Raw genomic sequence first — 12,870 nt, 5'->3', positions numbered from 1 at the left:
AACATGAAGGGGAAGGGGAGATGGCTGGAAATCAAAACGCCAAACCCTCAACTGTTACGCCAAACCCTATAAATGATGATGCTCAAAATGAAGATGAAAGGGAGTCTGAGGGTGGTGATGAGTATATTATATTGTCAGCTGAAGAAAGTACAGATGAAGATATAAACGAAAATGATATTAAAAGCTAAGATTGTGATTTCAAAACATTTGAATATCACATTTTCAAATATAATGGGGAAAATATAATTCAAAGGAGTATTGCTGAGGTTTTGGAACTGTCGGGACAAGACCTAGAACAAATGATTGAACTAAATAAGGTTTAGATTGTCCAAAGATGGTGGATCAAATGCTTAAAGGTATAAAAACTACCTGCACCCTACTGAGGAGACCCCAAAGAATTTAAGCCTCGTCTTGAGGCTTCAAAGATCATGAGAACTCATCCACAGTGGAGAGAATTTCCTTTATTTAGGGTTTATGTATTTTAACAATTTTAAGTTATGTTATTTGTTTATTTCTAAGGGGCTGTTTGGCAACATCTGAATGGTTAAGTGCTGAACTAGTAAGAGACTGAACCATTAAGTGCTAAACCAGTAAGAGGTCTGAACCATTAAGAGCCTTTATAATGCTTAACCGTTTAGAGGCAAATGTCTGACCAATTCAGATTAGAGGTCTTAATCATTCAGACTCAGTATAATGCTTAACCATTTAGAGGCAAATGTCTGAATCATTCAGACATCTGCTCGTGAAACAAACAGTCTGAACCATTAAATGCTGAACTACTAAAGGTCTGAACCATTAAGAGTCTCATCAAGAGGTAAACAAACAGCCCCTAAGTTATGTATTATCTTTAATTTTTGGTGAAATTAAAATTTAGTAATTTAATTTGTTGAATGTGTTAAGTTATGCTATTTGTTTATTTCTAAGTTATGCATTATCTTTATTTTTTAATGAAATTATAATTTAGTAATTTTAATTTGTTGAATTTGTTTTTTATTTAAAAAAAATAAGAAGTTATAGGGTAGTTTAAAAGAGTGTTATGAGTGTTTTTTGATGACTTGAGAATATCTTAGAGTAAAAATGATGTGAGTATACATGATCTGAGGAAGCTAGGGCGAACCCTCTACCCTAGTTAAAGAAAAAAAGTAAAGCTGAAAATCATAAAAATAAATCATTTCTCTAATTCAAATGAACTAAAGTTTTCAAGTTTTCCGGTCCATAGTTAAGTTGTCAATAAGTGGTAACATCAATATCATTAAATACTAGACTAAATTGCAAAAATCAACCTTTATATTATACCTAAACTGCACTTCATACCTTTCACTATGAAATTGGCAAAACCCAACCTTTATTTTCATGTTTTCTTACATTCTATAACCTTTACAACTAACGTCGTCAAAAAACTCAGTTAAGTTACCTCACATGTGTCACAGCCCCCGATCCCTAGTTCCCGGGAATGGGCGGCCGTGAGCCAGTTTCGGTGGTATCACGTTTATTTATCCAATTTAGCAGCGGAAATTTTCATCAGGACCGTAGTTAGGAAATATTTAATCAGAGTAAACCACCATATTTTATAACTTTAAACACATGGGTAAAACCCAAGTTTTCAGTACACACATTTCATAGGAATAAATCTTATTTATTTAATGAAAACATCGATTTTATTCTTAAGTAACTTTATTGCCACTTTTCCAAGCCTTCAGTGCTGTCCAGCTGGCTTCTATTTGGCTTTCACATTGTGTTACCTGAAACGCGTTTTAAAAACATTTTGTCAGTGGGAAATACTGGTGAGTGAATCCCAGTTTAATCAAGTTTAAATCAAAATCACAGTGAATAGTATTGAGGGCGCATCCCGCAATTACATTTGTTTCCAAGTTATATCAATTATCATCCGTCGGTACTGTCAGACCTGACTTGTGGAAATGTTACTCCTTAACCAGGTGGTAACAAATTTTGTATACAAAACCCCAACATACCCACGATAATTGTATTCTTACAAATACTCAATAACTATTATTCGCATGGAAAAGTATGTAAGGTTTTGTAAAAACAGTTAACAAAAAGGTTTACAAAAAAATGGATCAACTCACATTGCTGTTTTAGGTTATCCTTTAGGGTTTCCTGGTGAATATCTATAATTTACACAAATGCACGTGTGTTAGTATAATAACCCATTTTAACATTAGTAATAGTGTAATACCCTCCCCGAGACGGCATTCCAACGACTACGTCGGGCAGAACCACGACAGCCGTTACGGAACCCTAGATCAATCGGGCAGAGTATCTAATACGTCTCCAGGGGTTATAACACTTACATCGTAGCAGAACCTCGCTAATTAGGGGGTATAACGCCCGGGTATAATAACGCCACTACAGAAAATTGAGATTGAAAGAAAGAAATGAACGATTGGACTGAAGGCCCGTTGCCTTCTATTTATAGGGCTGCTACTGGACTTTCTCGCGGCCCGCGTAAAGCACAGGCCAAGCTTACGCGGCCCGCGTCAATGCTGGGTCAACGCGTAGCTTGGCTGGGTCACCAAGTAGGCTTGCCGTGTGTTGGGCCACGTGGCCGCACCGGGCTTTGCCACATTCTGAGACGCTCGCGGCCCGCATCAACTTAAACGAAATCATACGCGGCCCGCATGAACTAAAGATTTCAGCGGAGTCCAGTTACACCTTAATACGGCCCGCGTTAAGTTGAGGTGAGGTCCTACGCGGCCCGCCTCAACTTAATATTTATTTTTTTTAATTTATTTTATATATTATAATCTATTTTGGGCTCGGTTTTCATATACGGGGTGCATATAAAGACATGTTGTGACATTTTAAGATATATTAGGGTGTCAAATTTATTATGAGGGTGTCGGTTTTACCGAGGGTTGTTATAACATGCTTTGCATGTGAGAGTATTTTAGTCTTTTTAGTTCATTATTTAATATATATACATGTATATATATGTATATATATATATATATATATATCTTTAAAATAGTACCATAAATAATCTCTAATCTTCAACCCTACATCTTCTCACCGCAGCCTCCATCAGAACCAACATGCCACTGCCGCCATCTCGAGTTCAACTGCAGCAATCTGCCAAGCCGCCATCTCGTACGTCTCGCAGGTTAGTGAAGATGAGTCTAATATGTAGGGTCTTAAAGTGGCGGTTTGTGAAGCGAAAGAGGTTCGATGACTGGTTGTGATGTGCAGGTTCTTAAAGTGGCAGGTGAGGGAGGTTATGTCAGTTTACATGAGTTGTGAAATTTGATGACAAATTTATAGGTGCTTCATACAAGAAGCATGTGATGTTGTGACATGATTCATGTCATCAATATAATATAGTGGTATGTATAAGATGTGGATAAACTTAAAGGATGAATGCTAATGAAATGGTAGAAATAATGGGGTGGACTGGAATTCAAGGAATCAATAGTCGGTTAATGGCTGGCTATGTTTCTTTCTTACAAGTTTAAAAAGAGAATTTTAGGTTTAATTTTAATTAAGAATGAGGATATATGAGTAATCGATTATGATAAAAAAAAACAAGTTTGTATGATTTGTTTGACATTGATGTAGAGATGAGGATTAGGACTGTAAAAGAACCGAACTTTCAGCGAACAGTTCGGCAGGAAGTTCGTTTACGTTCGTTTGTTTAATAAATGAACGAACACAAACACGAAATTTCGTTCGATTAGCTAAATGAACGAACATGAACAAAGGTCTCGTTCGTTCAATTGTGTTCGTGAACGTTCGGTAATGTGTTCGTGAACATACGTTCATGTTCGTTTGTTTATATTGTTCATGAGCTTTTTTGTACTTTTACTTATTTTATCTAAAATTTTTATATTCTTTAACTTTTATTTATTTTATCATCCTAAAAATTAGAATAGAAAACCTGATTCTCACCGTGCTTATGCATCGTTCCTCTATCTTTTCTCAATATTCACATTGACGAACACTATCATTCTCCGCTCTACTATTATTGCTTCAAGTTCTAGCATTCATTCATCTGCCATCCACCTGCTAGACTATGTCGCTTTCGTTGATTTTTTTTGTGTTCTGTTCGTGAACACGTTCATTTCCTTAATGAACGAACACGAACATAAAATCTCGATCGGTAAGTGTTCATGAACATTTGTGAACAAATTTATTTCCTTAAAGAACGAACATGAACAAAGGCTTGTTCGTGTTCGTTCGGTTCGTTTACAGCCCTAATGAGGATGATGGAGATATTGATGCTGCAGAAGATGATGGATAGAGAAGAAGATGATGTATATAGTTGATGTTGAAGATGGCCTCACAAGAAAAAGGAATCAATGAGAGATGGATAACACATCCTTGGTTTTCTTAAAAATCTTATAAATGTATAAATAAATATATAAATTGTATTAATAAAATAGAAAAGACTAAAATACCCTCACACAAATTATGTGATGTAACTTAACTGCGTTTTTAGACGACGTTAATTGCAAAGGTTATAGAATTAGAATGTAACAAAATATAAATATAAAAGTTGGATTTTGCCAATTTTATAGTAAAAGGTACAAAATCCAGTTTAGGTATAGGTTGATTTTTGCAATTTGTATAAATACTAACTATTTGACTACTATTAAAAAAAGAAAGAAAGAAAAGTATCCAAATCAAAGAATCCCACTTCTCACCCCTCTAATTCTATTTAAACCACTATATTACTTTATCTCTTTAACACACCCTCATAAACCAGCACCATGATTTGCTTCTGAAAATTTTCAAAAGTTTCATGGCAGAAATACAAATAACTGGTGGTGATGGGGATTACGGTTCCTCTACTCCGGCAACCATATCTCCTCGGAAACAAGCTTACTTCTCCGGCATGCTTATGAAGAACCCCGGCGTACCAATATTCCTTTCTGTGTTTTTAGTCACCCTTTTTGTCACTGCAGACTTATTCACTCGTTGGGTTGATGTTGTAAGTATATAATTATCCATCATAATCATGGTTTTATAGATATTAATATCACTATGGATATTAATTTAATATACACATAAGCAATTCTAACAAATATAGCTTTAATCCTTGATTTTGACTGAATTTCAGTCGATATTTTTTCAATTATTTTTACGTGATGATCAAACAACATAATTTTAGTGGAAAAATATATTCATATTATTAATCAAGAAAAGTAATTTCATTTTTTATGACGTTATGTTTGATACGTGCTTTAAATAAATCAAATCAAATAGAATCCATGATATAATGGAAATTGCAAGAAAAAACATTAATATTATTCTATTTTAATTAAAGAAACGCATATGTCATTGATTCCTTGATTTGTAAACTATAACGTAAGTATAAATTTGTAGAGAGATGTCTATATGGGAAAAAAGTATATGACACTTCTATCCTTCCTTTCTATCTTTTTAACAAAATTTCTTGGTATATGTATATTCAAATATAGATAAAAGATAAAATACAAATATCTTTATCATACAAAACGTACGAATAGGATGAAAAGGTAAAAAAACGCGAAGACATTTTCATAATTACTTACTCGTAGAGTAATTATCAAAATTACCCTACAAATGATTTTGTAGGGCAATTTTGTAAAATAATCTTATAGGGTAATTTTGATCTTGTAGAGTATCATAATTACTCTACAAATGATATTGTAGGGTAATTTTAATCTTATAAGGTAATTTTGATCTTGTAGGGTAATTTTGTAGGGTATGGTAATTACTCTACAAATAATCTTGTAGAGTAATTTTGATCTTTTAAGGTAATTTTGAATTGTATGTTGTTTGATAAACTTATAGAGTAATTATGATAATTACCCTGCGAGTAAATAATTACGAAAATGTCATCATGTTTGTTTTACTTTTTCATGTCTTTCGTACGTTTAGTACGAAAAGGCTCTTTGTACGTGAACCTAACTTTTCAAATATAAACCAATAAATATTAAGAATCACACAAGTCATTAACACTTAAATCATATTAGGGAAGCAAAGCTCGTTCCATTTAGTAGAGTTAATCAAACTGAACCAAATTAAAAAAAAAAAAAAAAAAAAAAAAAACACGCACGCATGCTAATATATATAGTTTGGTTTTAATATTGATCCGGTTACATCGATTATTTGTACACACATAGTCTCATAATCATTGCCGAGAACTCAATTATAGGAAAACACACACACAAGTGGATCGTTAAACTGAGTTATAGAAATGATCATAACCAAACCATCATTTTGTCAATTAGTTCGGTTATTTAATTATGATTCATTTATTCTTTCATTGTGTTATGATATATGAAACTGAGACAATCATGTTTTCCCACTCCACTAGATTTTATTTATGATTAAGGGTTAAAAAAAACCCTTAATTTTAGTTTTTTTAATAATATTCATCAACCCAATGGATGTATGTGTAGGTGGTATCCATGTATTTAGACTATAAAGTTAACTTTCCTTGTATTTAAATATTAAGGTATTTCCATTCAGTCAATGTTTGTTGTTTTGGTATACTTTTCCAAGAGCCGTGCAATATGTAACCTTGTAATATTCAAAAGAAAGTTTAGGTTTGTTTTTAACTAACAATTATTTTATACTTTAATACCATTTAATCTTGTATTTGTAAGAAGTTAAACTCACACTTAAAAAAAACCTATAAATTAAGGTTGTGGGTATTTCAATTATTCCCATGGTTCTCTTTGGTTTCAAATTTGACGTGTAAAACAAATTTGGATGACATTTGAAGTTGACGGTTATTTGAGTGGATGACCATTAGACTTTGATTTGACTAACATATTATTTTTTTTTTATTTTAGGTAACACATACTACCGATATGGGACAAGTCCTATAACTTGCAATAGTTTTGGTCCATAACAATCGACCCTTCTTAAGGGCCAACGTCCTCGTTGGTCACGGCTGGCTCTCCAGGCCACCACTCTGAGTTTGACTTTGATACTAATATTACATACCAAACGAGAGAACTCAACCCAAAAGACTAGTCTGGGGAGTGAGAGAGCTCATTTGGTATATAAACCCCACATTAATTGCCCATACGATCGATATAGAACAAGTCCCATATCTTAGAATGGTTTTGATCCATAACATAACTTTTGTTTCTATCTTTGGAAAAAAAGCTACAACTACACATAGAGGATCGTTTTTTGCATAACCAATTCGTACGACACCGAGAGAACTACGTAACCATTTGTGCATAAGATGGATATAAATATATAATCGCTAAACCAACTCTTTTTTTCTTTCTATTGCTATATCTTTTCAGCACTATTTACCTGTGATGTCAGAGGTATTTATTTATAACTGGTCATATATTTAATGTGTTTCATAAAAAACCGCAAATAAAGAAAGATATATATTTGAAATAAATGTCCTCGAGAGAAATGGTGAGATGGTAGAGGTGTTCCATCTTTATTCAATACGTGGGGAATTCAAATCTTGGTGTATGTATATGTGGTTTATAGAAGTAAATTAGGATTTTTTTTTTGGAACGGTAACTTTCATAAAACAAAACAAACACAGCTCACCCACAAATCAGGCAGACCGAAACAACAAACGAAACTACATATTTACAAATTTACATCAATCCTTTCACGTTACATCCTTAAGTAAATTAGGATTTGTTTAAAGAAACAAAAAATAGAAAAATGTGAAATAAATAAAGGTAATGAAATAATAAACATGTAAAGGAGAACATAAATGTCAAAGTAACTTTAAAAATTGATATTCACCAAATTTATAATGCTTATCATTTAATATATATTGTCAATGCACTGGTGTCATTTCTCACCTATAATTAAAAATGAGGGGCCTTACAAAAGGGTTTTTTTTTTTTTTTCAAGTTAAAAATGATGATAAAGATTGGGCCAGTCAGTCAGAATGTTCACATTTTAGGAAGTATTATTTGCGGTTTAATGAGTTACTCAATTAGTCATTGCCATAACCCTTTCACGTAATAATGTAAATGTAAATTTTGATTAATTTATGTAGTTTTTTTTATTTATAATATACTTTGATACTTTATATAAATTTAAATAAGTTGTGGATATGTGTCTGTTTTTATCAAGTTTTGATACAACTTAAAAAAAAAACTTAGTCGTATGAGTAATACTGAACACGACATGGCTTTTTAAAAATTTGAATCAAAGTACAAATAAATTAAACAAATGTTATAAAATAAAAAAACTTTTAATACAAATATAGAAAATAAATAAATAATTAAATAATCACAATCAAAATCACAACTTTAAAGTCACCAATTATTTTATTTAATGAAATAATAAAAACAACATTTTAGAAATTGACTAACACGTACCTTATTGTCTCAAAGTCTTCAATAACCGCCCAATTTCGTCGTAAAGACATTCTCCCCTTCAGAGATGATGAAATAGCCAACAGATCGACAACTCAATCATGCCCTGAATACTTCAGATGGATTCACGAAGATCTAAAGCCATGGAAACATACTGGAATCACCAATGAAATGGTGGAAAAAGCTAGAGAAAAGGCGCATTTCAGATTGATCATCGTTGATGGAAGACTTTACATGGAGAAATACGACTATGTGTTCCAAACTCGTGACGTATTCACCATATGGGGTATCTTGCAACTTCTTGAACTCTATCCTGGAAAAGTACCGGATCTTGATTTGATGTTCATGTGTCATGATTGGCCGTTGGTTCGAAAATCTGATTACTCATTCAACACGAGTGTGATACCGCCATTGTTCCATTATTGTGGGGATGATTCAACTTATGATATCGTCTTTCCTGATTGGTCCTTCTGGGGTTGGTAATATACCATCTTTCTAACCTTATTAGAGTTTAGAAATTTGGAATTTATTTAGGTTAATATAAAAAGGATGCTAAATGTATCCTCTTTCACAAATTTGGGGAGGGGCCTAGCATTAAAAAAAATAATTTCCCTCTCACGTAGGGTACGTTAAGTACATGAGCTACGTTTAGACACACTCTAAACAAATTCAATATATTTTCTCATTTTTCATTAAAAAGCACATGAGCATACTTTTGTCCCCAATTTACATGAAAAAAAATAGAATCAAACATATTTTGTTCCTTAGTTTTCATCAAAAAGTACCTTTTACAAAAATTTTAGACGAGTGTAATTCTGTGAACATGTTAGAGAAAAGCCTTGAAAGTCCTTCAACTGAATTTTATTATATTAAAGTCCATACACTTTATCTAAGATGCTTCTAGTTATAAAGAATATATAATACAATGATCCTTCACCTCTTAAATTTGTCAAAAAAAAAATATGTACAACTTTATTGTTGACAAATACAAGAGGTAGTGAGTCATTATTTTAAATATTATTTTCACAACTACATAGTACGCAGACTTTAGTAGCAAAAATGGGTGATGGAGATTTTTGTGTTTCTTTATATGTACATCTAACTTTTATATATCAAAATTATGTTGAGTGAAAAATAAGAAAATATGCTAGTTTTTTAATGATTTTAACAGAAATATTTACAGAATGTATGATTTTAAAAGATATTAACAGATAGTATGATATTAACAAATATATTTACAGGGTTAATTTTAAGATGGAATTTGATTTTGTAGGCCGGAAGTGAATATACCACCATGGGTGAAATTGAGTAAGGAATTGGAACAAGGTAATCAGAGACGTAAATGGACCAAAAGGGAACCCTTTGCATACTGGAAAGGAAATACGTACACAGGGGTGGCCCGTAGAGACCTTGCGAGATGCAACTCAGATGGTAAACATGAATGGAATGCCAGAATCCACCATTTGGTAAACATATATTTAACTACCCGTTTCTTTTGTTTCATATGTATTATTAAAACTTGATATAAAATCTTGAAATTGTAAACGAGGCGATTCGCTGCCTAGTTTTTTGTGAATGGCTTTTTACAGGCTCGAAGTAAACCAGGCTTAAATGAATTCTAGGCTTTCTAAGTTGAACCTCATTCATACATGAGATTGAACTCGAACCAGAGCTTCAGTTCAATCAAAACGAGTTTATTATCTATATTAACAAATATTTACATAGATAATAAGTTCTATTTAGTATATAATTATATTTGGAAACTTATAATATGTTAAGAGTTTGAACAACAACAACAGCAGCAGTAACAACAATAATGTAGAAAAACAAAAGTGTGATTTTATTTACGAACTTAAATTGAGCCGAGTATAAACAAGTCAGGGTCCGTAAAAAATGAATCTCATTCAATAAATGAGCTTAAACCTTAACTCGAGCTTTATATACCAAATTTGAGTAGACTCCTTAATCTAAACAAACATGTTAGCATATCAACAAATATACACTTAAATATTAAATATCATTACAAATTTATGTAAACTTGAAATATGAAAGAGTTTAAATAATAATTATTATTATTAACAGTAATAGTAATAATAATTCATTTTATTTTGCCAAAAAAAAAATTACAGGATTGGAGCAAAGGGTTTAAAGATACAGATTTAGCAAGCCAATGTACTCATAGGTAAGTCGACAACAAATTAGTTAACATTAACTTTATTTTTATACAAATTAAAAGTAAATTTATTTGTTTTTTCGACTAAACATATTTAGTTTTATGCATATAGGTACAAAATATACGTTGAAGGGAACGCATGGTCGGTTAGCGAGAAGTATATTTTGGCTTGTGACTCGATGAGTCTGGTCATAACTCCACACTACTATGATTTCTTCTCCAGAGGTTTAGTACCCACCATTCATTATTGGCCTATAAATGAGCATAAAAAGTGTAGTTCAATCAAGTATGCTGTTGACTGGGGAAACAGGAATACAGATAAGGTAATAAGTTCCACTATATAAATAAGCAAGCTAAATAAACGTTATCAAATTCACATTAGACTTGTTGGATTTGAAGTCTCAAACCCAGACAAAAGATGAACTAGAAAAATCATATCAGACACATAAATTTAAACACTATCATAAGCTGTGTAACATGAGATTCAAACTAATTTATATTTTTGCATATCAATACTCTAAACTATAAATTTACATCCAAAAATATGAATTCATATAAAATAATTACATTTAAATTATAAGACGGGGTTATATTTTACTTTTTTGTTTTTATGTTTTGACATAAAATAGCCAATCAGCTATTGTGTTAGGTCTATCATATTCTTGTACAGTGTCAGAAATAACAGCCACGTGCTTAAATCCTTTGGAATTACATTATTGAAAAACAAATATTATGACTTTTTTTTCCATGACCTTAAATAGCTACTAGAGATATCATTAAGAAAAAAATGTGTTATACTACAAATGAATTTGGTGTATGATTACATGCTTCATCTCTTATTTGCACAGGCCCAGGAAATTGGAAGAAGAGGAAGTGAATTCATTAAAAAAGAACTACAAATGAATTTGGTGTATGATTACATGCTCCATCTTTTAACAGAATATTCGAAGCTTTTTAAATACAGACCAGTCATTACAAAAAATGCAGTTGAAGTTTGTTCCTGTTTGGGGAAAGATATGGTCAAAGAGTATAAAGAGCTATCAAAGGTGAAGGGTCCATCGCAGGCGAGTCCCTGCACCATGCACCCGCCTTTTGATGATCATCAACTTCAGGCTCTACAAAACATGAAACTAAATTTGACCAAGCAAGTCGAATTTTGGGAAGCAGCAAGACACGATTAATAATGTACATGAAGATGTTTATAGCGATTTTTTCTAGATTTGTTGTCACATGTAGTTTACTTGTTGCATTATATTATGGTTTTGTCAAACGGGAGGGAATAATTGAGTAACAAATAATCATTTAACGATTCAAATTTCGGTTTTATTATCGATTCAACACTTTGTTACGTTTGGTACTTGAAGTTTTGTAAATAAAATATAAAAAACAAGCTAACGTGTTCGGATGCAGGAGAGGTTCACAGAGAAAATGATTTGACTGTAGTTTGATTCGTTATAAAGCTCTCACATGCTAGAATACAAACCTACAAATAATTATTCATATAATTTATATTTAAATACACATTTATTTAAGTCCAAATATAACATTTTTCCAACAAAAAATCATTCCTCTAATTCACCTATATATTAATAAATGAATGAAATGAACAATAAACTGTAATATAATAAAATATTATATACAATGTTTTTTATAGTTTAATTATCTTAATACTATAATAATTGTATTTTCTTTACTTTTTAAGTCTGATAAGCTTGGTGTTAACCGGTACTTTTATTGAAAATACCGGTTCGTTATCGGTACATGAAGGTAAAAACCAGCACCAGCCTGATACCGGATTGAGTTTGATAATCTTTTAGTTCGAGAAATTTGGTACTGCTACCCAGTACCATTTGCTCATCCCTGATAACGGGTACCGTACGAACACCAACGGTATCGTACATTTTTTTTTAGTTTCAGGGATAGGGATGAGCTCGGTGCCAACTGATACCGAATCGGTATTGGTACCAAAAATACCGGTTACGGTATCGGTATATGAAGGTAAAAACCAGTAGCGAACCGGTACTAGGAGCGCCAAACGTCAGTACCGAACTGGTACTTAGGATCTTTGGTTCAGAAAATTCGGTACCGGTACCCATTACTATTTGCTCATCTCTGACTACAGGAGGCTTCTACCGAAAACATCATTACCATAATACCATACAACTTTTTAGTTGATTTTCTTTCAGTTATTTTTTAGTGTTTTTTTTCTACATTTTCTTTTTATTCTTGTCAGCGATTCCGTGTGCAACACGCTTGTAGTGATTACAAACACATATAAACACAGACTAAATAATAAAATAAGTTCGCCGCAAGCCCGCAAGGCGACTAGGGTTTTTATAACTAGTTCGAATGAAATAAAGTTTTTGGGCTTTTCAATCCATAGTTAAG

The 12,870-nt window shown here is 32.2% G+C and overlaps 1 protein-coding gene and 1 long non-coding RNA gene across 2 annotated transcripts; one reads left to right on the top strand and one right to left on the bottom strand.

Annotated features, from left to right (window-relative positions):
• Positions 1-1,582: 1,582 nt before the first annotated feature.
• On the bottom strand, positions 1,583-3,078 carry LOC110863762. The gene is made up of 2 exons (XR_002549344.1): positions 2,993-3,078; positions 1,583-1,742 (listed from the first exon to the last, which is right to left on the bottom strand). It is a non-coding gene; the product is annotated as an uncharacterized LOC110863762 (long non-coding RNA).
• A 1,553-nt stretch (positions 3,079-4,631) lies between these two features.
• Positions 4,632-11,808, top strand: LOC110864752 (protein O-glucosyltransferase 1). The gene is made up of 6 exons (XM_022113884.2): positions 4,632-4,945; positions 8,328-8,788; positions 9,583-9,775; positions 10,439-10,491; positions 10,595-10,805; positions 11,331-11,808. Exons 1-6 carry the CDS (start codon positions 4,757-4,759, stop codon positions 11,661-11,663), a joined length of 1,440 nt encoding a protein of 479 aa, XP_021969576.1. The 5' UTR covers positions 4,632-4,756; the 3' UTR covers positions 11,664-11,808.
• Positions 11,809-12,870: the final 1,062 nt, after the last annotated feature.

Source organism: Helianthus annuus, chromosome 6 (genome assembly GCF_002127325.2).
Source record: "Helianthus annuus cultivar XRQ/B chromosome 6, HanXRQr2.0-SUNRISE, whole genome shotgun sequence".
Taxonomy (NCBI): domain Eukaryota; kingdom Viridiplantae; phylum Streptophyta; class Magnoliopsida; order Asterales; family Asteraceae; genus Helianthus; species Helianthus annuus.
Note: the sequence above shows the minus strand (reverse complement) of the source record. Positions and strands in the feature narration are given on the sequence as shown.

What these genes read in the sequence shown, in the direction of transcription:
- LOC110864752 (XM_022113884.2), top strand. Translation starts at nt 4,757, where the DNA reads ATGGCAGAAATACAAATAACTGGTGGTGATGGGGATTACGGTTCCTCT. An exon ending in ATGCCAGAATCCACCATTTG is followed by an intron (nt 9,776 to 10,438) that starts GTAAACATATAT and finishes AAAAAATTACAG; the next exon opens with GATTGGAGCAAAGGGTTTAA. An exon ending in GAAACAGGAATACAGATAAG is followed by an intron (nt 10,806 to 11,330) that starts GTAATAAGTTCC and finishes TTATTTGCACAG; the next exon opens with GCCCAGGAAATTGGAAGAAG.